This window comes from Hibiscus syriacus, unplaced genomic scaffold (assembly GCF_006381635.1).
Source record: "Hibiscus syriacus cultivar Baekdansim isolate YM2019G1 unplaced genomic scaffold, ASM638163v2 tig00002286_pilon, whole genome shotgun sequence".
NCBI lineage: Eukaryota > Viridiplantae > Streptophyta > Magnoliopsida > Malvales > Malvaceae > Hibiscus > Hibiscus syriacus.
This window is the reverse complement of record NW_024061923.1, coordinates 18,692-45,581: the sequence shown is the minus strand read 5'-3', so window position 1 is coordinate 45,581 and position 26,890 is coordinate 18,692. Positions and strand designations below refer to the sequence as shown.

At 35.1% G+C, this 26,890-nt stretch overlaps 1 protein-coding gene and 2 pseudogenes across 1 annotated transcript; 1 reads left to right on the top strand and 2 right to left on the bottom strand.

The window, feature by feature from the left end:
- Positions 1–13,632: 13,632 nt before the first annotated feature.
- Positions 13,633–15,963, bottom strand: LOC120144089 (annotated as a pseudogene).
- A 3,243-nt stretch (positions 15,964–19,206) lies between these two features.
- Positions 19,207–24,466, top strand: LOC120144065 (FACT complex subunit SSRP1-like). Its single transcript, XM_039158220.1, has 16 exons — positions 19,207–19,334; positions 20,168–20,353; positions 20,532–20,637; positions 21,218–21,354; positions 21,538–21,621; positions 21,711–21,805; positions 21,962–22,070; positions 22,183–22,269; positions 22,351–22,443; positions 22,535–22,732; positions 22,841–22,986; positions 23,066–23,213; positions 23,525–23,623; positions 23,701–23,871; positions 23,990–24,068; positions 24,179–24,466. Exons 1-16 carry the CDS (start codon positions 19,281–19,283, stop codon positions 24,304–24,306), a joined length of 1,920 nt encoding a protein of 639 aa, XP_039014151.1. The 5' UTR covers positions 19,207–19,280; the 3' UTR covers positions 24,307–24,466.
- Positions 24,467–24,976: 510 nt separating this feature from the next.
- Positions 24,977–26,633, bottom strand: LOC120144074 (annotated as a pseudogene).
- Positions 26,634–26,890: the final 257 nt, after the last annotated feature.

Sequence of the window (26,890 nt, the reverse complement as noted above, 5' to 3'; positions counted from 1 at the left end):
GGTTTTGAAAATATCATGCACTGAAGGGCTTACAGATGACCCGAAGGTTTTGGAAACATCATGCACTGAAAGTCTTAAAGATATGGGAGATAGTTTACTAAGTAAGAAACTTTGAAAATCATTTTCTTACTATTCAACAATTTCATTTTCAGAAAAGATTAAATGAGAAACTTTGGAAATCGTTTTCTTATTGAAATAATTTGTTGATTGGGTAACATGCCCCAAAATAATACTTCTTCTGTGGATTGCGTCCATCTATTCTTCAGATGTTTACGTAATTCTTGCATTTGAGGTTTTGAATTCTACCTTCTTCTTATAAGGTATTTTCATCATGAATCTTCTTTTTCATACGAAGATCTGTGAAACTTCATGTTTGAATGTAATCAAATGTATCGATGTAATGAATTGTCTATTGTGCAAATGATGTTCTTATGAATGCATGAATATTGATGCAATCTTCATTTGACTTCAAAGTGGTGAACTCGGTCTTCCTTCACTTGATCTTTTATTTCCAGGGTTACCTTTGGATATCATTGTAGCAACTTATGCTATCAAGCTTGCATTTCTGAAGAACCATTTGATCAACTTGTATCTTTGTGTCTTCTTTACTTCATGGAAATTTTAGAAGAAATGTTTCATTTGTGGAACTCTTTCCGTAATCAGAATTATGACCTTGATGCCCCATTTTTGTCTTTAATAACATCGACTTTCTTCGTCTGGACTTGTGTAGAAATCCAATAAGGCTTTCATCTTTAAAAAGATAATCTATCATCTTTGAAAAGAGAATCTATCCTCTTTGAAGAATGTATCTATCATCTTTGAAGAATGTAGATGTAGATATGTCAAACTCAGCAGAGATTAAGTAGGAGAGTACAGTATGTTCTGATTTGACTCTTGAAACACATCATAAGGAGGATTTATCCTAATTCCTTTCATGTCTCCACATCTAATTGGATCTCGAACAAGGCAACTTGGATTGTCAAGATGCTTAACAACAACCTGTCATTCAACATTAGCTGGCTCCACTAGTTTCTTGTTGTTAAAATTTTTGCTTCCCTTCTGTGGAAAGAAATCTTCATCATATCTCACTACCGACATTGGGGTTGAAGAAATCAAACTTTATTTCAGATCAATAAATGAAAACACCATATGATAGTAACATTGGTTCAGCACCATAATCACTGGTTTGTAAAACATGTGACAATACATTCATTCTTCTCGTGGCTTCTGCCTGGATTTTCGTAAAGCTTTTGATAACACATTCATCCTTTCTTGTGGCTCCTAGCCAGATGTTCGTAAAACATTTGACAACACATTCATCTTTTCTTGTGGTTTCTGCCCAGATTTCTGGTTAATGAAGCTCTTTGCATAGTATTCAAAGCTTTTGTATGATGTCACAATACCACTTAAGAACAAAACTCAGTGGGAATAGAAGTGAGATATTAGTGTGTTTCATGACCAAAATTTGGTCAAATTCACAAAATATGCTAGTGCTGAATTGAAAGAGAGATACCAATTGATCTTGATATCATCTTGAGCAAGTGTGATACCGATCATGTTTTCTTCCATAATGAGTGTTGTAGGAAATAGAAACATATCGTTTATAGGAGCCATGTACAGAAGGAGATTCGTGGAATTCTTGTTACTGTAGATGAAATGCACATGATAAAATCAAATGGATGAAAACTCAGTTCACCCTGATTGGCAATGATAACCCCAGCAACAACAGGAATAAGGGTAATATACATAAGCCGAGTTTCTCTCTTCAATGTCATCAAGTAAGCGAAAATTGATGTGAAAAACGATTTCGTAGCCTCAACAGCATGATTGAAACTAACTGCCAGGAATCTCGAAGAAATATTTCCAATCATCACCGACACACAGAATACAAAATTTAAAGCCGAGATTTTGAGGAACTGAATCCTAGATTAAATGGTCTACATGGGAACCATCTTCATCCATGCAATTGCAATGTAGCTTACAAAGAACACATTGTCATGTAACACATGGTTAAGAAGATTGGGTATTTGAAACGATACTTGCCGAGTAAATATTTGTTCAACAACAAGACCATAACGTAACTACCTGATGAATAAAGCAATTATGTATAGTCAGCTCGACTGTCACTGCTTCACCATTTTCATTCTTCATATTTTTTTGTCTCATTAGAAATATTTGCTCAAGTCAATAATCTTTCTCTAAGATGATATGGGTCTTCAGCATGCCCTAACATTTTCTGATACAGACGTTCAAAATGCACCAATATTCCTGATTCTGATTAAAATGCTTTCAGCATGCCCCAGCATTTGCTTCTTGTTGATGAGCCTCCAAGAATGCTAAAATATTCATATTGCTATGAGCCTTCAGAATGCATTCAAAGTTGTTTTCTTGCTGATATGAGTCTTCAAGAATGCTCAAATATTCATACTATTTTGAGCCTTCAAAATGCCCTACATGGATCATTTTGTCGGAAATGGGCTTTCGAGATGCCCCGATATTATATTTCTGGTTCACTCTCAACATGTGTTTGACTTGAATATCATGATCCCTACGAGGTCCAATTTTGACAATGCACTGTTGTGGGTACTTGTGGCTTTATTCGTGCCCCAAATCTGTTTATCTTGAATGCTCTCATTCTGGTGTTACAAAACAACAATGTTGTCAAGTAATTTGAGAAATTCTCTTCATGTTGTCACAAACTTAAGAAGTAATCAATCATTTGACGAAATGTCTAAGATATGTGCATCTTCTGAATGAGGTGATCATCTTCTCGATATGGAGGGATCTAGTCAGATAGAGTGGTATAAATCGCTTGGTAATACATTCCAAGTTGACACAGTGGCTTACCATCTTTCATTCTTAAGAGACATGTTCCCCAGGGGTATCAATGTTCTGTCTATTTTCTATGGGATCTGTGCTACAGAGGTTTCTTTTACCGGCTCAGCATACCTTTGAAAGCAGATGTGCAAGAACTAAATGATGATCAGTTGGAGCAATTGATGAGATGTGCAGGAATTGAATGGTGATTGGTTGGAGCAATTAATGAGTAGATTTGGCGAATTCGACCTTGTTAGTGGTGGCATCCAGTGTAGCAACCTTACTGGAAGAATAAACATCATCGGGATGAACTAGAAGATTTTTGTTGGTGCATTTTCTTACAATGACTGCTGCAGTGACTGCCTCTTATGTTGCTTCAAGATACACACCTACATATCCTATTCTTCCCGAACCATGGAAAGGTTTAGTTAATAGTAAAACTAGTTATCTTTACTTTTGGCATCCTGTAAGCAAGTGTTACCAATATGAAAGGCATAGAAGTGTAGAATCTATTCCAATGTCTTATTTTGTGCCTATAAGTTCTCAATTTCAAATTCAGCAATCTTTGAAAGATATAATGATATAATCCTGATAAGGAAAATGATCGACATGGAAGAAGTAGCAATGATGTATCAAGACTTGAGCCAGTATCACGGTATAACCAGAGTGCATGCGGTGGACTTGTTCATTCCCATAATACACCTAATGAGACTTATGACTCTATGATTGGAGAATATGCTAGAGACATGGATTGATGGCTGGGGAAAATAATTTGTCTGGTGATTCTTATCGCCCTCAGCATGAGATAAGTGTCCCTTTTAAATAGGATAATCTTTCTTGATGAATTGCTATGATGTCATAGGAGAGCGTCACAAGTTCAATTCTCTAGATTTTTTGGCTTCTTGGACCACTTGCTTTCAAAAAAGCGAAATGCTTCATCATTTTGGCCTCGCTTATTCTTGTTCTCCAAATAGAGGTAAATAGGCCACAACTTGATTCAAGGACCTTCTTCATTTGAGAGTGTCCTGTTTGAAAATGTTTTTTCTCCTTTCTTTATGAAAGAATTTTGTAAAAAATTGCCTATTACAGGTTCACAATAGAATCTAATCATAAGCATGAATTCAATGAATATCAAATAAATCAACTATACTTTTAAATCAAAAAATCATAGTCCTATGGCAAGTGTCAAAATTATTGACTGATTTAAGGTATAGGTTGATTATGGTAAAGTAAGGTCTCTTCAAGTTGGTCCAACATATATGTCTCTTTGAGTTTCCACTATTTTGAAGGAATGGTTGTTATGCTCATCTCATAGAGATACTTCTTGGTTCCAGAATCTCAGGAACGTCTTTGGGATGTGTGGTGTTTTATCAAGAGATTAAGATCGTCTCTTATGTCGTTGGTGGACCATTCAATATTCGAGCCACCTTTTCAGGTTTTCAACTCAAATCCTCCTTTGGTTTCAAGACGTTATTCAAAATTTACATCTTGAACCCCCCTTTTATCATTTTTCATATCACGCATTAAAGATTTTTAAAAAACCAATAAAAAAAATCCTGAGAGGCGGAATGAAATCTGAAGATAGTCCCTTTCACATAGAAATCCATGTATGATTAGAATGAACTTTTCAGGTATATAACGTAGGCCAGGGCTTATGGTTACGAAAGAAAGGGATAAAAAGGCTCAAACAAGTGTTTAAGGGTAATTAAACCAAGGATCAATTCATTTGATGCCTTCAATCTTGCCTTGCTTGACTTGGATCTACTTTGTTGGGGATTTTTCCATAAGATTCATTCATCTCTAGCATTTCTTGTGCTTCTTGTTGAATATGAATCTTTGAACTTTATTGCACTTGATCAACCTTATAACTTGAGGCTCAATTTTTTCCTTTTTTCTTGTTCCTTTTTTTTTCTTTCTTTTTTCTTTCTTTTTGTTTTTTTTATGAATGAGTATATGACTCCAATTGCTTTGAGAACCTCTTTTTCCTCTTACATTTCGAAAATTCTTTCGTTATTCTTGAATGGATTGATCTTCAAGCACTTTGTATTTGATCTACCTTGTGCTATCAAAACTCTCTTCATTTCATGACGATTTGCCTTCGTAATTGACAATTTTTATTCCTATGAGCAGATATCCTTCTTCTTTCCCCCCAATGTGGAGGGTGATCCTTGGTTAAGGTTGAATCAGAAAAATATATTATAGGCTCAAAAGGGGACAACAAGGGATATATATATACATATATTTGAAAGGATAAATGAAACAATGTCGTTCTTCATCTCATACACAGAAGCCTTTGTAAAAAGAGGTATCCCCAGGGGGATTAATATTCAAGATTAATCTTTATTTACATGAAAACAATATAATTAATGCATGATATATTTAACTAAATCAATCTTTTCTTCTTCTTCTTTGAGTATGCCCCAATCATTCTTCGATAAGTTGATCCATGATGCCTCATTTCATCTCTTCTTGTAGGAAGATTCACGGATAATTTGAAAGTTTGGTTCTTTTGAGGTCTTTTAGTTTCACCAGTAAAATGATGATTTTGTATTTGTAAGGACAAAGGTGTGACTTTTGAAGTCAGGTGTATGGTAGAATGTTATAAACCAATCAACTCTACCCAAGAAGGTAAACATCTGGATTTGGTGTCTCAAAAACAAGTAGAGACGTGACTTCAGAGTCTCAGATAAATGTATGTCAGGATTTGGTTTTTGTAAGGATCAAGTAATTGGCATTAGATGGGATATGGAATGTATAATTTTACCACTTGCCAAAGATCTATAATTCTTGAAAAAGAATATTTAATTTACTTGATACTCAAAAATTTCAAGATTAAAATTTAATTCCTTGCTCATAACCATAAAAGCAACACAAGTTTATTTATTTCAACAAGACAGAGAAAGGAACAAAAGGCAAGTTCAAACAAGATGCTGAAAATAGAAAGTACTACAGTGGTAGATAACACTTCCACTTGTTTATGCATTATTACACCTCTAATGTTGGGTGTGTAATAGGATAAGGGTCATTGTCCTCAGTTGCCCCCCATTTCTTGATCATTTATCTTATCTGGGCTCGTTTGGATGATTCCTCAGACGTACCAACCTCTACTTCTTTTTTAGCAGTTTTGTGGTCAGATTTCATCTCCTCGTTTATCAGTTGGAAATTGGGCTCAAAACAATTCTTATTGGTGACAATAGCTTTGTCCCAGTTCTGAACACATATTGCAGCTGTGATTGGCGTAGTATTCGTCATGTTCTCTAAATTGCCCAAAGCCCCACCTGTCCTCAGGAAGTCTGATATGGGTGTTTGAGATGTTTTCATGGTTGCATCTTCCCAGTTTATTTTTAGACATATGGGCCAATCTCGGATTACATTCATGGGAACCTTTTTGCCATTTTCTTGCCTCTGATATTCTTCACAGGATTTGATCACATTAGTCTTGTCGAGGTAATGATTTCTGAACATTGAACTTTAACCCCTTCTTTTACCTTGCACTTTTGAATTGCTTGCTCTAAAGGATCTTGGAAATTTCTCTCAAGGTTACTAGGAACCTTAGCTGAACAATTTGGAATTCCAGTCTGGTTTATCCAATGAATCTCCTTATAGATCCAATTCTCATTTGGAGGCCACTGCGGTTGAACAAGTCTTGAAGTAGTTAATCTGGCTGAGAGCATTTTTGAATGCAATTTTTCACCTGAAAAGTGGAAGGGAAGAAATTGAAAACCCTGCACATTCTTTTTCTTCTTGATCATCCTTTTACCTTTTCTATGCCCTTTTTCTTTGGGTAAAGCTTATTTCTTACAACGGAACTTTTTTTTTCATTGATTCTTCATTCACCATTAATTCACCAGTGCCTCTTGGGACCAAATCTTGAAGCTGTCTTGAATTACCATACTCACTAATAGGTTCTTGATCATCATACACTATCACTTCAAACTCATCATTATTTATAACCTCATTCATAGCCTTCACAGCAGGATCATCTAAGGGTTTCCCTCCATGGATCATATCATTCATCATGTCCATTAACATGGTCATTTGTTCTTTTGAATCAGCCTGTAATTTTTTGCATGATCAGTCATTTCTTGTTGAGTCTTGATAAGTTGCTCTTGCAGTTTCTCAATTATACCAACCCTTGCTAAAATCTCATTCATGGCTCTTATCATTCTTTAGGAAGACCAAGTTAGCCCCAATTTGATTTCGAAAATTCTGTCATGGAATCCTTCACGAATTATTCTCATATTTTAATGATTAAATGCATGTAAAATAGTTTGAAATAAAATGTAATTATGCAAATATGTAAATGCAAAAATGTAAATGTAAATACAAACGTAAAAAATGCAAAAATGCAAAATGCAAATGTAAATATGTGAATGTAACAATAAGAATGTAAATTGTACAATACAAAAGCAAACATAAAAGTATAAATGCAAAATGAAAATGCAAAGATACAAAATACAAATGCATGTATGAAAAGTTGTTACTCAAGAGTGATCATCTTAGAACAATTTCATTGAACACAAAAGTTTTCGTGCATCAAACAAAACTTTTACATGTAGGGGACAACTTTCAGTCCTAACTTCAACAAAACTTTATATATAGGGGATAACTTTCCCTCCTAACTTCTCTAAAGCCAAGTTAGTTTCCATTCATGCTTAAAAGTTGAGTTATCAGTCTGCTTCAATTCCTTATAAAGTTACCTAAATCTATCAACTTATGGGCCATATTGCTTATCGGGACTACATCTTCTGTGTCAATTCTCAGAGTTGCTCATTTTCCCTTGTAGGAGAACCTTTGTGTTCAAGAAGTTCTTGGACAAGATCTTCATATATGTTGCAGTTTTTTTTAGCTTGGTGACCCTGTTATCCACTCTTCTGGGGTGTTTCCTTTGCCAGTATTTTAAAAGGCTTGACTGACCTTCTGGAAATCTTCATGAATGGTTTCCATTTTGGTGCTCAGTTTATCGTTTTCAATCTTTAAATGACGTATTTGAGCCTCGGACCTTAGCAAATCTTCTTCCTTCTGGACTCCCCTACTGATACTCTTACCTTTGAATACTTTTGATATTAATCTTGCAGGATCTTCAGTTACCAAACTAGGTCGATCATTTATCATAAATTGTAAGGTTCCATGATCCAAAAGACTTTGGACTCAACGTTTGAAGGCAAGACAATTCTCAATGGTATGTCATTGAGTGCCGAAATGATATTCACAATAAGTGTTGATGTCATACCAATTCGGATACGGAGGTTGGAACAGTTTTATGTAGTACGGAGCCACTTCTTGCGCTTCAAGTAGCTTCTCATATAACTCTTTATATGATATATGGATAGCATCAAAATGAGAACCACCTTTTGTCTTGGATTGAACCTGATTTTTAGATGTTGGGAGCAGACTAAACTTCGACGATTTCAGATTACATGATTTCCTTCTCATCTCTGGGAGCTTTTACAGTTGTTACCATTTCTTTGGTATCTCCAGACATTTTGTGAATACGAATGATGACTATCTGTAATTTCTCAAATTGATTAAGATCAGAAGTTCCTTGTATATATGAGATTGCAGGGTTATGTTCATTGACCTCTCTCTCTTTTTGTGCAGGGGTCTCTTTTCCTTTGGCCAAAACAGATATTCTCCCCATCATCTTGGACATCTCCTCTCTTATTTCTCGTATCTCCTTTTGCTCTTCAATGGGCATACGATCTTTGGGTGCACAACTCTCCTCTATCCTCGGAGTTTCCTTAGGATGTCTTTCCTTGGCTGCGTCATATTTTGTTTGATCATAAAACTTTTTGTCCATTTATGAATTCTTTCCAATTTGATGAACAGTCTTTCAAGTCAACACCTTTTGGTTATGCATGATCATGTAATGCAAACAAAAGTAATCAATATAAACAAGTTAGAGCAAAATAACATACATGGGAAAAAATAAGAAAAAAATAAAATGTTTAGTACCAACTAATGGAAAGAAAATAATTCTATCTATCAAGGTATAAATCCTAACCTCATGCTTTCTAGTTCCATGCTTTGTTTGGAAAAATTAACCTAATTGCATGATTTCTAGTTCCATGCTTTATTTAGAAAAAAATGAAATCATATAAATTAAAAGCTAGAGATTATTTCTCCTTTGTGTACACCTATGGACAGAGGTTCGGTACTGTCTTAGATCGGGTGAATTTCTAGGGTTTATTATATGCATGGTTTCGGTTCTAAGAGTAAAGGTACTTGAACTGTCCTTGTTGGTGCCCCCTTGCTCTGCCAAACCCTCAATCCTAGTCCATTACATACTAAAGAGGATCGAGTTCAATTCGAGGGGACACATTTCCCTATGCCTGACACGGAGAATAAATTCTCAAGAAGACATAGAGCATATGAACCCCGAAAGTTACTTGATAAATCTGACACGGAGAATAAATTCTCACGAAGACGTTGCTTTCACTCTTACTTAAAAGGGACAAGCTTGATTATAAAGTTGATGTTATGCAATGCACGCGTTGTGTGTGAGGAGAAATTAACACACAAAAATTAATATATAAAAAGTAATTAAATATTAATATACAAGAGTATAAAAATTGAAAGAAATAAAAAGAATCATAAATTAAATAAAATTGGATTCTCAATTTCTAATTATTGAGACAATATATAACCGACTTAGGTTTGACCAGAGTCCCCAGCGGAGTCGCCAAGCTGTCGTAACCGGTTTTGCCCGGGCACGAATTTTTTTCTTGGCGGGAAAATTAAAATGAATAAATAAATGATTTTGATTTAAAATAAAATATTTTGGGAGTCGTCATTGACCATTTGGGTTAGGTAGGTCAAATACTAAAAATAACCTTTTAAAATAGTTTTTAAGAAAATATAATTTAAAAGATAAATTGATCTGCGTATAACAAAAAAAATTTAGTAAATAAGAGATTCGTGGTCGATTACGTTTAGGGAAGTATTAGTACCCCTATAACGCCCAAAATTGGTACTCATTAATTATAAATTGTCTCTATTATTGGAAATTTAAAAAATCAAAAATATATTTAATTCATAATCCTGTTATTTCAAATTTATTAATATAATTTTAAGAAAATATATTAATATATATATTTATTTATTTTTATAAATAAGATATTTATTTACTTAGAAATGTCAGAAAATAAATTCTAGGTGCTTTAAGACAACCCATTTCTTAATATTAAAAATAAATAAATATTAATAAAATATTTATCTAAAAATAATTAAAATAAACTAATATATAATTTATAAAAATAAGATATTTATTTATTTAAGAATATCATAAAAGGACTTCTAGGTGCTTTAAGGACAGCCCAATAAATAAATATTAATAAACATTTCTCTAAAAATAATTAAAATAAATTAATATATAATTTATAAAAATAGGATATTTATTTATTTAAGAATATCAGAAAAGGACTTCTAGGTTCTTTAAGACAGTCCATTTCTTAATATTAAAAAATAAATAAATATTAAAATATGATTATTTTTCTTAAAAGTAATTTATATAAAATTAAATTTATAAATATGATTTTTATTTAATATATAAAAAAACTAGTAATTAAATGAAAGTATTAAAATTAGTGACTAAATTATAACATTTTAAAATACAGTGCCCTAATTTGTAATTAATCATTTAAAATTATAGGGGCTAAACATGCTATTTTACCTTATTATTAATTTAGTGACTAAAATAAATATATATAAAATTTGAATATCAAATTAAATTAAATTAAAACATGCTATTCGTGATTAAAATATTAATTATTAAAATTAGAGGACTAAATATATTATTTACCCTAATTATATATGAATATACATGTAAGATTAAATTATAATAAAATAAAATGCAAGAACAAAATTAAAAGGTATATAAATTAATTTTAGTGACTAAATTAAAATATCAGAGAACTCAGAGGGACTGCGCACGTCATTTTCTCATTAGGGAAATTACGTATACATCCCTCCCCCAAAACGACGCCTTATGGGGGAGGGTATTTAAACCCGAAATCAGGCCCCTTAGGGCCAATCTTTCTCATTTCTTTCTTTCTTTCTTTCTTTCTTTCTTTCTTTCTTTCTTTCTTCTCTCTCTCTCTCTAAAAGAGAGATTCTCTCTCTCTCTCTCGGTTTCGATCGACAACCACGCTCCGGCACCGACCACCACCACCGGCCACCGTGAAAAATTTCCCCCAAATTAAAGTTATTCAACCCTAAAGCCAAATCCGACCTCCTTAGTTCTAAAAGTCTCTCAAATAGCCTAGATCTGTAGTTTTACCTTCGAATCCAACGGTTTCCGATGGATGGGGAGGCTCTCCGATGATCACTTGTAAGTTTCTCGATCTATTTCCTTTATTTTTCTTTTCGATGTTCCGTTTGCCGTTGGTTGTTGTTAGTTTTAGTGGTTGTGGTAACTGTTGATTCTCCTCGTTCTCACTGTTGGTTCTTTTTTGCCATCTTCTTTTTTTTGCAGGTTCGGTGGTGGTTTTTATAGCCACCACAGTGTCTTTGGACCAGTTAAAGGAATGGCCCTCGGTGAGTCACCGAACTATGGTGGTGACTCACCATAGGGTAGCAACGTGGATGGTGACACGGTGCTTCTGGAGGCTTCATCAAGGCGGCAGAAGGTGGCTGAGACACCTGGCAGCAGTTGCTTGAAGCAGTGGCATCGGCAGTAGAGAGTTGGACCACCTGGCGTCGGCGGCGTGGATGTTCTAGAAGCAGCGGTGGCCGCGTGGCCCTAGGGTTATGATACCCTAGGGTTTTCATCTGGAAGCTCTGGACCGTTGGATCTTGCCAGAACCAACGGCTTAGATTGTCTGGCGGCTGGGATGAGATGGAAACCCTAATATGGTTTTAGGGTTTAACTGGGCCATCTGGGCCGTTCAAGTTGGGTCTGGATGTTTGTAATTGGGCTCGGGTTTTGGGCATTGTAATATTTATTTAATAATAATAATAATAATAATAATAATGTATAATAATATAATAATAAAAGTAAACTGAAAAATTAGTGTCTACATAAATTATATAAGTTTATTGACGGTAATTTTTTAGGTTGCAACTATAATAGTTATACAATTTATGTGATTAGTTATGGACAACATAATATTTTAGTTTACAAACAATTTTACAATCTTTTTTAACATTATATTTTGGTATAACCATCGGTATAAGATTTATTGATCGATTACTCCAGATCGAGTACAATAAAGACAAGAGCAACCCTCTCAACCCAATTTGCTTCATTTACAATCTTCAGGATTTGAAACCTTAAGATTATATTAATCTGTTGTATTTTAGACTTCCCATTAAAATCACTTGCTCAACTACTCTCTTTTGTGTCCCGCGTGCTCGTTCCACCAAAACATACATGTTTTATTGTTTTTATAATGTTATTATGCTTTTTTATTTTTTGTTTAATAGTAAATATAATTAATTTTAAAATAACAAAAACATAAAATTAAATAATATTTACTTATTAAATATAAAATTTAATTTTCAATAATAATGTAGAGTTACATAGAGATTTTTAAATTTATTATAAAATTAACATGTACCGTTTAGAAATAAATAAAACAGTGGTTGTCAATATTAAAATAATCAAATATAAAGCAATACTTGGCAAGTTTTGGTGAAAGGGACCGATAGCGAGATATCGAGGGGTTTTTATCCAGGGAAAAGTGTCCCTCATCGTTCTTTTGTCAGTTGTGTGGACAAGTTATCATTCCATTCCACTTGATCATCATCTATGGCTGTTCTATATCCTCGTGTTCTTATCAAAATTAAGGTAACCTTAACCCGAGTTGAAATACCTTGGAGGCTGAAATTTTGTGGATGGTAGAAATAGATCTTTACTTTTGAAGAGAAACAATGGTGAAGAAACATAATATGGGTAGGAAATTAAATGCTTTGGGAGTGAACCACTGTATGTGGATTGTTTCAGAATTGATTTATAAACTTTTGGCATAAAAAGTGTGGCTCTTGTAGGTAAGCCTCGCAACTAGGCTCCAAAGATCTTTACGCCATATGCCTTTCAAAATAAGATGGTGAATTCAGACTAGTTAGAATATCTAAATCTTGTACAGAAGCTCAATCAAACTCGAGTTTAGACTGGTATTCAATTGAGGCAGTAACTCAAAACAGTTTGAATTTCTCTCAAGCCTTCGAGGGGAAAACGAAGACCCACATAAGCTATCTTGGTACAAATGTCATTAACCTAAACTATAGCTGGCATCAATGCATTGATACATAAACAACAAAAGATTAATGCCAGAAAAGTACAGCTTGAATTGAATAGGCAGGAGCAAAGTTTTTGACATGGTGACAAATAGAGAAATTGTGTGTATATCTGCCCCCGGTCTCAACGATTGCTGGCTTACATTTTTTTCTAACACCATGGGGAAATGAAAGAGAATGTTGACAAGCTCATGTCTAATATAGATAGTGGCACACTAGTCCACCGAGTGCCTTGAACTAAATAAAACAGCAGACTAGACGCCTAGTTCATATTCCATACACAAATTTGAAATTCCATTTCACCTAATTGATTCATAGGGATGTCTACAACATATGCCTTCTTATCAGCACTAAGTTATAAACTTCAGGCTGAAAAAGATGGCAGGATAAATAGTCATTATCTGGTTATAGAAGTGCACTGCAATTCGAGAGGTATCTTGAAGGAAGCTAGTCACAGGTCAAATCTTGCATTAGCCACAAATGAACAACTTCAAGAGCACATGCTTGGTCTTTCAAATGGATGTATAGTTTCATGCCCCAAACAATTGGAAGCAGGCAGATGTCACAGATGACGCAAAATGCATCAAGATCATACGGTTCACATTCATCCAGCAAGCAAGGAAAATATAGCATTTCGACAGGTTATGCAGTCATGAAAATATGAGAAACAAAACAGAATTCTTGAAAGTCTAGAGTAAAACTAAGTTTCAATCTTGGGACTTACCATTCTCACAGGAATACATGTGCTTTACTAAGTTCAAATGATACAGAATTTGTTTCATTTTCAAAACCGCTTCCTCTTGTTTCTGAAAAGTTTGTCTCTCTTTGCGTAAACATAAGAGAGGGCAAGGAAACCAACTACAGAAAATGATAATGCAGCCCATGGGAACGGTGGGTCCTTGAAACAAACAAGTGATGCCTCAATATCTTGTGATGCAGTGTAAACAAGATCATGAATAGCATAGAGGTCATGATCTGATGATTTCAAGTAATAGAATGCCATGTCGAAGTCAAAATGTGACAGAGCCGAAACTGTTTTGTCCAGCTTGTACCTGAACAAGTTCCACCTCTGTATGAACTCAACATGCTGCTTCTGTTTAAGATTTTTATCCCCACCATGTGCATCAATAGATTCAAGAACATCAATAACACTAATTAAGCTATAATTCAATGACGTCAAGATAAAATTTCTCCGAGCTGCATCCTTCTGCACAAAAGACAATGACGAAACCTCTGAAAACGGTCCAAAAGGTGTCTGACCAACACTCCACGTGTAATCCACCAGAGTACTATTATGCATAGAGCTCCATATCAAATGAGTCGGCGACACTCCCCACATACTCTGTAAAATAGAACCAACAAGTGGCCTCTGCAGCTCCCTTGTACGAGTAAAAACATGACGACCGTTACAACTGTAATCACTCACCGTTTGTGCAGTCTTTGTCCTAACAGCAATAACCATATCTCTAAATGCAATAGTCTGATGATACCGATCAAGCAACAAAGTGGAATGATAATCCAAGTCAAACACATAAACAGGAAGCACCCTACTACCAAAGTCCTCCTCGGGCAACCCTGCAACCCTCCTAAACTCCTCTGCCGAATCAGACAATATCTGATGCAATCGTTTCGAATCCAAATACTCGCTCACAATCAAGGTATAGTTATCAAACAGAAACCTCGAAGTAAACGAGTTGGTCGATCTAGAAACCGCAAAAGAACATATCGAACACTCCTCATACTTAACACTAAACTTTTTGAACTCTAAACTCTGACTTCCGAACAACAAGTCACCATCATTTGCCTCATCACGAAACGATTTTTCAATCACATTCCACTCCAAACCAATTAAATCCTCACTTCCAGAAGGGTGAATATGGATAAGCTGAACGGTTAAAGTATTCTCAAAATGAACAGGAATTCTCAGAGGAGGAACAACAAGTACCTGATAAGCACTGTATATCAAAGAAGCCAACTCCGAGAGCAAGGCTTTATCCGATTTGGGTTTTCCATGTAAAGCTGCTAAAGGGTGAAACTCACCTCTAGGTAGTACCCCGTCACCAGATAAAGCCGGCCCGTAATCAACCGGACCCGCCCCGAGATCAATCCAAAGATACCTTTTACTGCCGGTCCAAAGAGACCCCAAGCAATTAGTGTAGCCTGCGGAGGAATCGGCATGATAGTAAGAGTATGCATAAGGTTGCTTGGAGGTGACACCCAGATTGAGGATATAGATGTAAGTGGAATTATCAGTTTTCTCGGAGTCGAAATGGCGGGAAATGATGGAGTCAACGGTGGCATACGAGATGGAAAGGAGAGGGGTACGGAGGGAGGAAGGAGAGGAGGAAAGGGCAGAGGAAATAGCGGCGGAAAGCGAAGATGAAAGGGAGGAGGAAGACAAAGAGACGTCGAGGTGGAGGGAGTGGCTGATGGAAAGCGAGTGAGGGGAAGGAGAAGAAGAGATGAGGTGGAAGTGGGAGGAAGTAACGGAGGATTGGAGGAAGGAAGTGAGGAGGGAACTGGAGGAGGAAGAGAATTGGGACCGACGAGGCGGATATGGAGAGGGACTGGGACGGAAAGGGAAAGGAGAGAGGAGATCATAGAAGGGATGTGGAGAGGGCCAGGGGAGGAAGAAGAAAGGGATTTTTTTAGGGAAGAAGGGAGGGATTGGAAAGGGTCATTTGTGGATTTGGGGTAGATGCGGTATTGTTGGGTTAAGAAGGAGTCGAGTCCGGGAATAGGGGCGGCGGAGCTGAGGAGGATTGTGGCGGGGGAGAAGAGGAGAAGGAGGAGGAAGACGACGGAGGTGGTGGGCATTTTCAAAGGATGGTTTGAGTGCTTGAACTGGGAAGACTGGCTAATATGTATATATTATCTGGTATTAGATCTTTGGCTAGTCTAGTTTGGATTTCGAGTTTTAATCTATCGAACTGACGCTGCAATTGAGATTTTCGTGTTTGCAAATAGACTTTTATGTTTAAACTAATTATTTCATCATCCATTTATTCTCATTATTCCGTTTTAGTCACCTATTTATTCTCGTTATTCCATTTTGATCAAATAATTACTTTTTTTTTTCAAAATTATACTTAGGGTGCTTGTTTGGAGGAAAATATTTTACAAAAAATATTCTCATACTTTAGGCACCTATTCGATAAAAGATGTATAATTTGAGCACTTATTTTGGTATTAAGCTTATTAAAAAATAAATCAATTTTATCACCACCTTATTAGTCGGATAAACTCAAAAAAAAATTAACAAATAGTGTTGGTAATGATATAACCTTAACCCTCTTAAAAAAAAAGCAACATGCCTACTAGGTTATCATTTATATTAATTTCATCGAAATTTATTTTTTATTAATATAAAGTAAGTACAATACAATATATATTTAAATATAAATATCAATCTATTAACATTAAACGCTCACACACGTGACATTAATTTCATTAAAATTTATGTTTAACTTATACACCATCACCATTATAAAATAAATTATTTTTGTTGAATCTGGGACACTTTGAAAAAGTGTCCAAATGTTTTACCATTAAACTAGGCTAAAAATTGTTTATGTTTCACCAAAATTAATATTTAACTTATATAATTGTTAAACCAAAGATCAAATAATTTTATGACTTCAGAAAATATATTTAATTGATTTGTCAAATTATTTATCTTTGTCTACTCATATTTCTTTAGGTTATAAGTTCTATATCCACTAAGAGTATTTGTTTTCTTTCCCTTAAAGTCTCCCTTCCCCTCCCTTCTAGGTAGGATCAGGATTAGATTTAGGCTTGTAAACGAATTGAACGTTCAGTGAATCGTTCAATAGGAAGTTAGTTTATGTTCGTTTATTTATTAAACGAACGAACATGAACAAGATTTATGTTCGTTTAATTAAGTGACGTTCATGAACCTTCGATAATTCATTCGTTTATGTTCATTTATTTATGTTCGTTTATATTCGTTTATGTTCGTTCATTTATATTCACTCCAATTCACAGACCGTTTAAAATATTAAAACCTAATAGATTTTAACCTTAAATTCATTAATATTTAAAATTCAATTAGTTTTAAACCCAAATAAAGATACTCAAATCAATTAAAGAAAATATAAAACCTAAAATTAGTTGGAAAGTGTTGGGATAATGAAGAGGCTCAAATTGACAACCGAAAAAAATCAAAGGGGGTTAATTGATAGAATTGAATTTAGGGAGTAAGGAGAGAAAAAAAGATAAAATAATTTGGCACAAGAATATAAAGTGGTTCGACTTTAACCAAGTCTACATCCACTACCTTAGCTCCTCACTAAGGATTTTCTAACAAATTCACTAATTTGTTCTTTCTTTTTCAAGGACAAAGAGATAAATTTACACTCCCTATCTTTTCAATTGACTAAGATAGAACTAAAAACTCTTTACAAAGAAAAAGAATGTAAACAAATAAAACCTCTACATCCATACTTCTCCCCCCTTTTTGTTAAATAAAAAAGAATTCAAAAAAATTACTTTGGAGAGTAAGTGGTAAATTTGACATTAAAAACCATTTGAAAAATCAAAGCTCCCCTCAAAAAGTGCATTCTAAACAAAAATTGACTTTTAAAAAAACTTGACACTTAAACAAATTTGAATTTCAACAAAGAGTAACAAACATGTTAGTAGCAATTGAAATTCAATATATCCAAGTCTAAAATACTTTATGCAATACCAATAATTGAAATTAAGTACATATGCATAAAGCTTTAAAAAATGTTATGCATTTGAAAAAATTTGATATAAATTGTTAGAGAAATATTTTTAACATTTAAAACACACGCATAAACATTTAAATTTATGTCAAAAATTTAAAAATTTGTAAAAACAAAGCATTTGAAAAGTTGATATCAATTGCTAGAGAGATATCATTTGCATTGAAAATCAATTTTGACCAAAATTCATTATGATGAACTAAAAATTATGAAAAATCATTAAAAATTTAAAATGTTCATCTTAGAACTTTTTCAACATACATGAGATTAAAAACAAAACATAGCCATTTAAGATCAAAACTTATGCATGCTTAAATCAAAATGAACAACCAAATAATCAAAATCATTAACCTTAGAGGTTACTCATTCCTTTTCAAGTGTGGCTAGAACATTTGAATATCTTCACTTTCATCAACATTGCTGCCATACGCCTACAAGAGACATTTAAGTAGATTTTGGTATCCAAATTGCTTTGGATCCTTGAACGTTAGTTTCAATGCCCCTTGTTCCCTTGGGAACCCATACTTGTCTAATTTTAAAAGATTTTTTTTTATGGGACAAGTATGTTCAAATGACCATAAAAATGGCAATGTGAGCATTTTACCATTTTTAGACATAATGAGTTGTTTTTAAAAATTAATTCTTTTTCTTTTGTTAAACTCTCAAGCTTAACTTTCAAATTAAAATTTTCTTTTTTTAAATCATTATTTTTAACTTTTGAAAGCTCTAAATCATTTTTCAAAATTTTGAATCAAGTACCTGATCCAAAAAAACTGATTATTTAAATTTTATGGATATTTAATTTACGAGTATAGGAAGTTAATAGATAGAACACAATCCATTATTTTGAAACTTATATTTTTTTTGGGTACCCGACATTTCGAATAGCTAAAAGTACATGTACTTGTTTATGAATACTCCTAATATTTATACTTTTTTTCCCTTTCAGTACTTCAAGCGAAAAGATTTGTAATAACAAAGTCTTTCTCTGCATTTTCCAGTCCTTTCTTTCCGCTTTTTTGACTTGCAAATTTTCGGTTGTTGATGAGAGATTATATGTATTTAGGATTAAATTGACAGAATTTATAAATATGACGGGTTAAATTTATTAAATTATATAAATTATGATTAAATTGAAATAATATATAAATATAAAAGACTAAATAGTTGTTATACCCAAACATTTGTTTCGTTTTATTTTATTAATTTTTAACGGCAGGGGATTGGAAATTGGAATAGAATCAAAATATACCACGAGTGACTAAAATGAAAATATTATTAGTTAGGTGACAATAATGGAAAGTAAGTAATATCTGGATGACTAAATAACTAGTTTGACCTATAGTTTTTTATTCGAACTTGAACCGACCCATATAAAATTCGATGTGTTACTCTTTCTCCTGTAACAATCTCACTCACTCTAACTTGTTCATTTCTGAACTACGTGCACTTTCTCTCTCTTGTAAGAGCTTTGCCGCTATGACTGACGGCCATCTCTTCAACAACATCTCCCTCGGAGGCCGAGGTGGCACGGTTAGTTCTTTGTCCCGCACGAACTTTCTCTATGTTTCTTTTTACTCTAGAAAACTTAAGTGTTTGTCTTCCCTTTTCTTTTACTCTTTTTAAATCATTTCGTGACCCTAATTTCGTTTTTAGTTTAGTTGATTTCATATGACTTCGATATGTTCAGTTTAAGATTTGGAGCAAAATCCACCGGTTCTTTCAGCGTTTTTGTTTCTTGTTATTGCTAGGGTTTCTCCTTTTTCTTGAGATTATATTTTTTTACTTCATTTTTTATGGTTTTTTGTTTGTTTTATGTTCCTATATGCTTGATAGATTCTCATGTTCTGATTAAAGGAAACGGAACATGTCTTTATTAGTTAGTGCGGTCAATTCTTTTGAAACCCTAGTTCATCGAGGTTGTGAAGAAAGCTATTTCAGTTCAGGCTTTGTCGATTGACGAGATGAAACAGGACCTTCTTTATGTTGTTATTTTCCCTGGTTACTAATGTAGAAACCCTAATTAATTTCAAAGAAGAAAAATTGAATTTTTAGTCTGCAGCTGAAATTTAAAAAAAAAGGAAAATGGCTAGAGAAGGGCAAACTTGTGGAATGCACTAGTACATGACTGTTGCCTTCTATTTTATGCTCGAGTTAAAGCATTTGGTATCACGGTTTGTGAATTCCAAATTTGAAACAGAGTATAAATGTATGCAATCTAGGTTCTGCCCATTTTGACGGATGTACTACTATGTCTTTAGAAACAGAGTTTGATAAGTTCTTTCCCCCTTTTACATTTCATTAAGGTTGGAAAGAAATATAAACATGAATCTTATATTTTTGTCCCTTTATGTGATTAAATGCAGAATCCTGGACAGCTTAAAATTTATTCAGGAGGGATTTTATGGAAGAAACAAGGAGGTGGCAAAGCTGTCGAAGTTGATAAGTCTGATATCTTAGGTGTTACATGGACGAAGGTCCCTAGGACAAATCAACTTGGTGTTAGAAGCAAAGATGGGTTGTACTACAAGTTCACTGGGTTTCGCGACCAGGTTGAAATTCAATTCTATCCCCAGTAGAGTTGTATTCTCTCATTTACATCTAAAGGTTTTCAGTAGCAGTTGTGAACTATGTTAATTGAGAAATAATATTAGTGCTGTATTTTCTGTCCTTTGATTTAGTACTATTTATTAATGACCCTTGTTTTCTTCTGTTATGTTTGCATTGCAGGATGTTGCCAGTTTGACCGGTTTTTTCCAGAATATTTGTGGAATAACACCAGAAGAAAAGCAGCTTTCAGTCAGCGGTCGTAATTGGGGAGAAGTTGATTTAAGTGGTTGGTGAATCCTTTTGATTTCTTTCTGCTTATCAATGCCTCTTGCATATGGTGATTTCTGATTGTAGCTACAGAAGCAGATTACATCAAGTGCTTTGAAACTATTTTCTGTTATTTGTGTTCTAAACCTTGCATTGTGCTTGTTGATGATTGAAATTTCAACCATTGTCCTTTGGCCTTCAACGACTTCTTTATCATTTTTAGATTTGCAAGCTTTTAATGGCTCTGGGCCCACGGGTCCATAACATAGAATGCCATCATTAATCTAGTGAGAGAGTAAGCTTTTACCAAAATTTGGTGATTTCTGTGTTCTGCGGAACTTCTACACAGTTTCCAGCTGCTTTACTGTTTTGTCACTAGAGGATAATGGTGTGCTTTCTTTTCTGCATGCTATAACTTTATATTTTGTGCCCTTGAGAGAATGAGGAGTCTATGCTTCAGTTTGCCAGAGTCTTTGATCTTTATCCTTTATGGCTAGGTTTTGCATTCTGGCTGTAACCTGGTTTTTACTTTTTAGTATGTCACAAATAACAAATTGTTCTTTCTTATAGCTCTGAAGTCCCTGATATTGTGTATGCAGGGAATATGCTTACCTTTCTGACTGGTGCGAAACAAGCTTTTGAAGTGTCGTTAGCTGACGTGTCGCAAACTCAACTTCAAGGGAAAAATGATGTCATCTTGGAGTTTCATGTGGATGACACAACTGGAGCTAACGAGGTGTGTTCCTAACTGTTCTGCTAATTATTTGTTGAAAGGAGTCTATTTCCCCTTTAAATGCATGTGACCATATTATTTCATGTGAGGTTTACTTGAAGTTTTACCGGCAACACATTCTTCCAAGAGTAGGGAAACTTTCATTCCACCCCCTCTCCTAACTAGGTTTTCTTCCTTTGATGACAGAAAGATTCACTTATGGAGATAAGTTTCCACGTACCTAATTCTAATACCCAATTTGTTGGTGATGAAAATCGTCCACCAGCTCAGGTAAGTTTGTGTTGCTTCTCTGTCGGGATAACATAAATGTACAATTTTTTATTGCAATGCTGATGTATGTCCCATTAACTTTCTGATAGGTTTTCCGCGAAAAAATCATGTCAGTGGCTGATGTTGGTGCTGGAGTTGAGGAAGCTGTTGTCACTTTTGAGGGCATTGCAATTCTCACACCTAGGTAGGTCTTGCTCAAATATTGAGATAGGGATGATGCAACACTTGTATGTAATCACACTCGATTGTGATACACATATATCTGATTTGTTTCATATATTGGTTTATTAAGACTGTTTTCCTATTTGTATATGGCTGACTAAAAATGGTTTTTATATAGGGGTCGGTATAGTGTTGAACTTCATCTCTCATTCTTGCGACTACAAGGCCAGGCAAATGATTTCAAAATTCAGTATAGCAGTGTTGTTCGCCTGTTTTTGCTTCCGAAGGTTTTAATTCTTTATCTTCATAACAAGTTAATAGTTTTCATTGATAAAAAGGTCTTATTTTATGCATAACCTCCTAAGATATATTTTCCCTATCCTTTTGTGTGTTTGACAGTCCAACCAGCCTCACACTTTTGTTGTTGTGACACTTGATCCACCTATCCGTAAAGGGCAAACTTTGTACCCCCATATTGTCTTGCAGGTATTGCTGGTTCCCTAGATCCCATTTTCATTGCATGTGCCAAGACTGTTTTGCACTTTTTATCTCATTCTTTTTTTGCAGTTTGAAACTGATTATGTTGTTCAAAGCACCTTGTCTATAAATGAGGATCTGATGAATACCAAGTACAAGGACAAGTTGGAACCCTCTTACAAGGTAATACATCATTTTCATTCTAAGTCCATCCAAAGCATGAGACGGTGTTGTCAAATTTACACCTGTTATTTTGTTGGGCTTGATAAAACAGGGACTGATTCATGAAGTGTTTACCACAATAATGCGTGGTTTATCTGGTGCCAAAGTTACCAAACCAGGAAAATTCCGTAGCTGTCAAGATGGTTATGCGGTCAAGTCTTCCCTAAAAGCTGAAGATGGAGTATTGTATCCACTTGAAAAAAGCTTCTTCTTTCTACCCAAACCTCCTACACTTATTCTTCATGAGGAGGTATAGATTGTAAACTGTCTGTACATTGATTTGTTGGTCTAAATTTAATGGCTAATTACCCCATTCAAATGACATATTTGGTTGTTATTTCTTATTTTCAAATGCCAGATTGACTATGTTGAATTTGAGAGGCATGCTGCTGGTGGCTCAAATATGCATTACTTTGATCTTCTCATAAGATTAAAGACTGAGCAAGAGCATTTATTCCGGAATATTCAGAGAAATGAATATCATAATTTGTTTGATTTCATCAGGTCTGGTTTTGATGTTCTTCATTCGATGAAACAATTTTGTACCTTTTGGAAATATACTAACTGTTGGCTGTAAATGCAGTTCGAAGGGTTTGAAGATTATGAACCTCGGAGATGTACGAACCACAGATGGCGTGGCTGAAATTTTCCAAAATGATGATGACGATGCTGTCGACCCACATCTTGAACGCATTAGGAATGAAGCTGGTGGAGATGAAAGTGATGAGGAGGTGCGTTCTTTATTAAGTTCCTGATTTATTTATTTATTTGTTTGTAGTTTGAACTTCACTGTTTCATTCTTTACTTGTAGTTTGAACTTGCTTCTGCTCAAATATGAAGCATGGTTTAAATCCATTGGCCTTTACTAGTAGTTATAGATAAAGAAAATGTCCCTGTTAACACAGTGATAGTATGTCTTTTATGATGCTTGCATGTAACATCAAGGGGCAACCATCATAGATGTCCATGTCTGTCTTTCTAGCTTCTGCATGTCCTTACCGGTTGTCTTTGTCAATGCTGTAAACACGATGAACCAATGCAGGATGAGGACTTTGTTCTTGACAAAGACGATGGAGGATCACCAACTGATGATTCTGGGGATGAGGATTCAGATGGTAGTGACAGTGGAGATGAGAAAGAGGCAAGTAACTTATGTTGCTGTAACTTAAATTCAGGACAAAGTATCTTTCGGTATCTTACACTGTATCCAATCACCAGAAGCCTGCCAAAAAGGATCCCAGAAAGGAAGCTTCTTCTTCCAAGGCAACTAAGAAAAAGGCTAAAGACGGGTTAGATGATGGGAAGAAGAAAAAAAGGAAAAAGAAGGATCCGAATGCACCCAAGAGGGCTATGTCCGGTTTCATGTTTTTCTGTCAAGTTGAAAGGGAGGTGGGTCATGTATTTTCTTTACATGCATTTATTAGTGGTGAAATATTTTTGTGGCTGCCAATGAATGATGAAGTGAGTTTTGGTGAACCTCTGATTGATCTGGTTATGTTGATTGCAGAATCTGAAGAAAAGTAATCCTGGAGCTTCATTTACTGAGGTGTCGAGAATACTAGGAGAGAAGTGGAAAAAGCTGTCCGGTAAGTTACATTTCCAAATTGACGTAGCTTGTTTTATCAACATGCTAATTATAGGTTCAAAATTAGCTTGGATGGCAACAATAAGAACATTTTGATTTTCCTTTTTGCAGAGGAGGAAAAAGAACCGTATGAAGCGAAGGCTAAATTAGATAGGAAACGATATGATGTCGAAAGGAACGCATATAAAAATCCTCAACCGATGAACATAGATTCGGGAAACGAATCTGACAGCTCGTAAACTTTAAAAGGCAGTTGTGGTGGGAGTTGTATTCATTGGCCTAGAGAGATACTTGAGAACTTGTAGGATGTAATATGAAGAGAATGTGTATTTTGTAGGATGTAATATGGAGAAAATTGAATGGCAGTACTGATTTATATTCGGACATAGTTGTGGGATTGTGCTTCTTTTAAGAATTCTAAAAGCATTTGGGCAAAATTAAACATATCTGTCTCATGCAGTTTAGTTACACCCGAGAGTACTTTTTTTATGTTATTTCCTAGGTACAACACAATGGAAATTTATAATACGAAGACATGACTTGAGATGTTTTATGGATATAAAGTGAATTATCAACCTTTATACATAATAAAAGCCTATTTGATTGATCGCACCAAAATAAACTTTTATGCATGCAATTTTTTCTTGTTTTAAACAAGACTATGAAGAGATCAATTTGTACAAACACCAAATCAAAGACAATGACAATCAAGAGGGTAAATTTTGAGGTTCAAAAAGAGCGGCAGTACCACTCTTAAATCATCAACAGTCCAAAGACTAACAAAGAAACAGATTAAATATGGTCATGGTTGCGGCACCTACCGATTGCCCTTCATCGCCATACCATAATCCATTTCCGGCATTGATTTTCAGCCTGTATTCTACAATGTAACCTGAATTGTACAGTATGGCTTGTTCAGTTCTATTCCTATAATTTAACGGTGGATATTGCAGCCCAAAGAAACGGATACCGGATAAGAACCAAATTCTAAGCATGAACATAGAGGAACTTTAACCTACAAACCTATGATTCTTTTGCTCTGGGCTTTGGTGATGGGTGGGGTGGGTGATATTGAGGAGCCTGATGATTGTTTGATATGGATAAGCTCCTCATAGGTTGTCCCTTCCTCACTACAAATCTGGCCTGTGCTCTGCTGCCGATTTTAGCATTTGCGTTGCGATTCAATTGCATAGTTTGGAAATAATAGGAAGAGCTTGCCATATCTTTAAGGTTTGGTAGTGGCTTCGGGGTTTCAACAACTTCACTCATCCGAGGCCTGGCATGGGGATCATGGCTAAGACATTGGGCCAGCTGGGCAGCCTTTTGTGAACCTTTTATGGAAAATTGGCCTTCAAGTGGAGGATCTAAAATTCAGGAGAACCGTCTCTTGTCTCCTAGATGTGGTATTGCCCATTCAACAAGATTGTGTTCCCCATTAGGCCGGTTTTTGTCTATGGATCTTCGGCCAGTCAACATCTCGAGTAAAACTACCCCGAAGCTATATACATCACTCTTTGATGTCAAATGTCCTAAACCAATAATCGGTATAATATTTATATAACCACAAATCTAAATAAAAACTCTAAACATATTCTAAATGAAATCAAAACACGTTTGATTAATGTATACATCAGAGGAGGGGTATTTCCAAACATCATATCCGAAAATAAAAACCATGATTGTACCGCGTACCAGTCATTACATATTCGGGTGCAGCACAGCCGTATGTTCCCATAACTCGAGTAGATACACGAGTTTTATCTCCTTCGGGACCATCTTTGGCCAGTGCAAAATCGGAGAGCTTGGCAATGTAATCCTGGAAATCCGGAAACAGTTTTAGAACTACAAAAACGTAAATTTACAGAGGGAATACTTTCCGTCTCAGTAACATACTGCGTCTAACAAGATATTTGATGTTTTAAAATCTCGATATATCACCGGTCTCACTGCTTCTTCATGAAGAAAGGCAAGACCCTTTGCAGCGCCAAGTGAGATTTTCATTCTGATAGACCAAGGAAGTGGCAAGGACCCTTCTGCACGAAAAATGGTTGTTACCAGAGAAAATTAAACATTGAACTGGAAAAACGCAAATGCAAGCATAATGATAACGAATGAGAAAGTAAATACCACACATCAGATTCTTTGTTCCGAGCATCTGAAAACTTTATCAGAATTACGTGACTTTGGCCATGTGGAACCATGGCAGATACACAAGTCGTGGTAGCACATAAGTTTTGCTCCGATAGAATACCTCAAATTTGAGGCTTTTACACAAAATAAAAATGAAAAATCAGGCATTTATTTAACAAACTAACTATCTGCATATGCATGACCGGTCTACTTAAGTTTCGGAATACTTTGGTTAAACAATCACTTCAACCATGCTTGACTTATATCATTAAACAGAAGGTTATTACGTACTTCGGAAGAGTTGATTCTCCAAGCTTCCTCGTGGCGTAAACTCGTATACCAGTAGTCTGTGATCATCTTCAATGCAATAACCAACTAATTTAACCAAATTGGGATGGAGGAGGTTACCAAGAAAATCCATTTCGGCCTGAAACACAACGGAAAGTATGAAATTTTCAAAAGAAAATATTCCCCCCCCCCCAAAAAAAAAAAAAACAACAACATTCAGATGCCATACCAGCCATTCTTTGTGACCTTGAAGTCCTTCGATGTTTAGCGTTTTGACAGCAACGGTAAGTCCGGTACCGGGTCAGTCCCGTTTTCCTCTATTCAACCTTTGAAGACACATCCAAACCCACCCTCACCAAGCAGACTCTCGGGGTCTGAAATTCCGGGTTGCTAATTTAAGGTCAA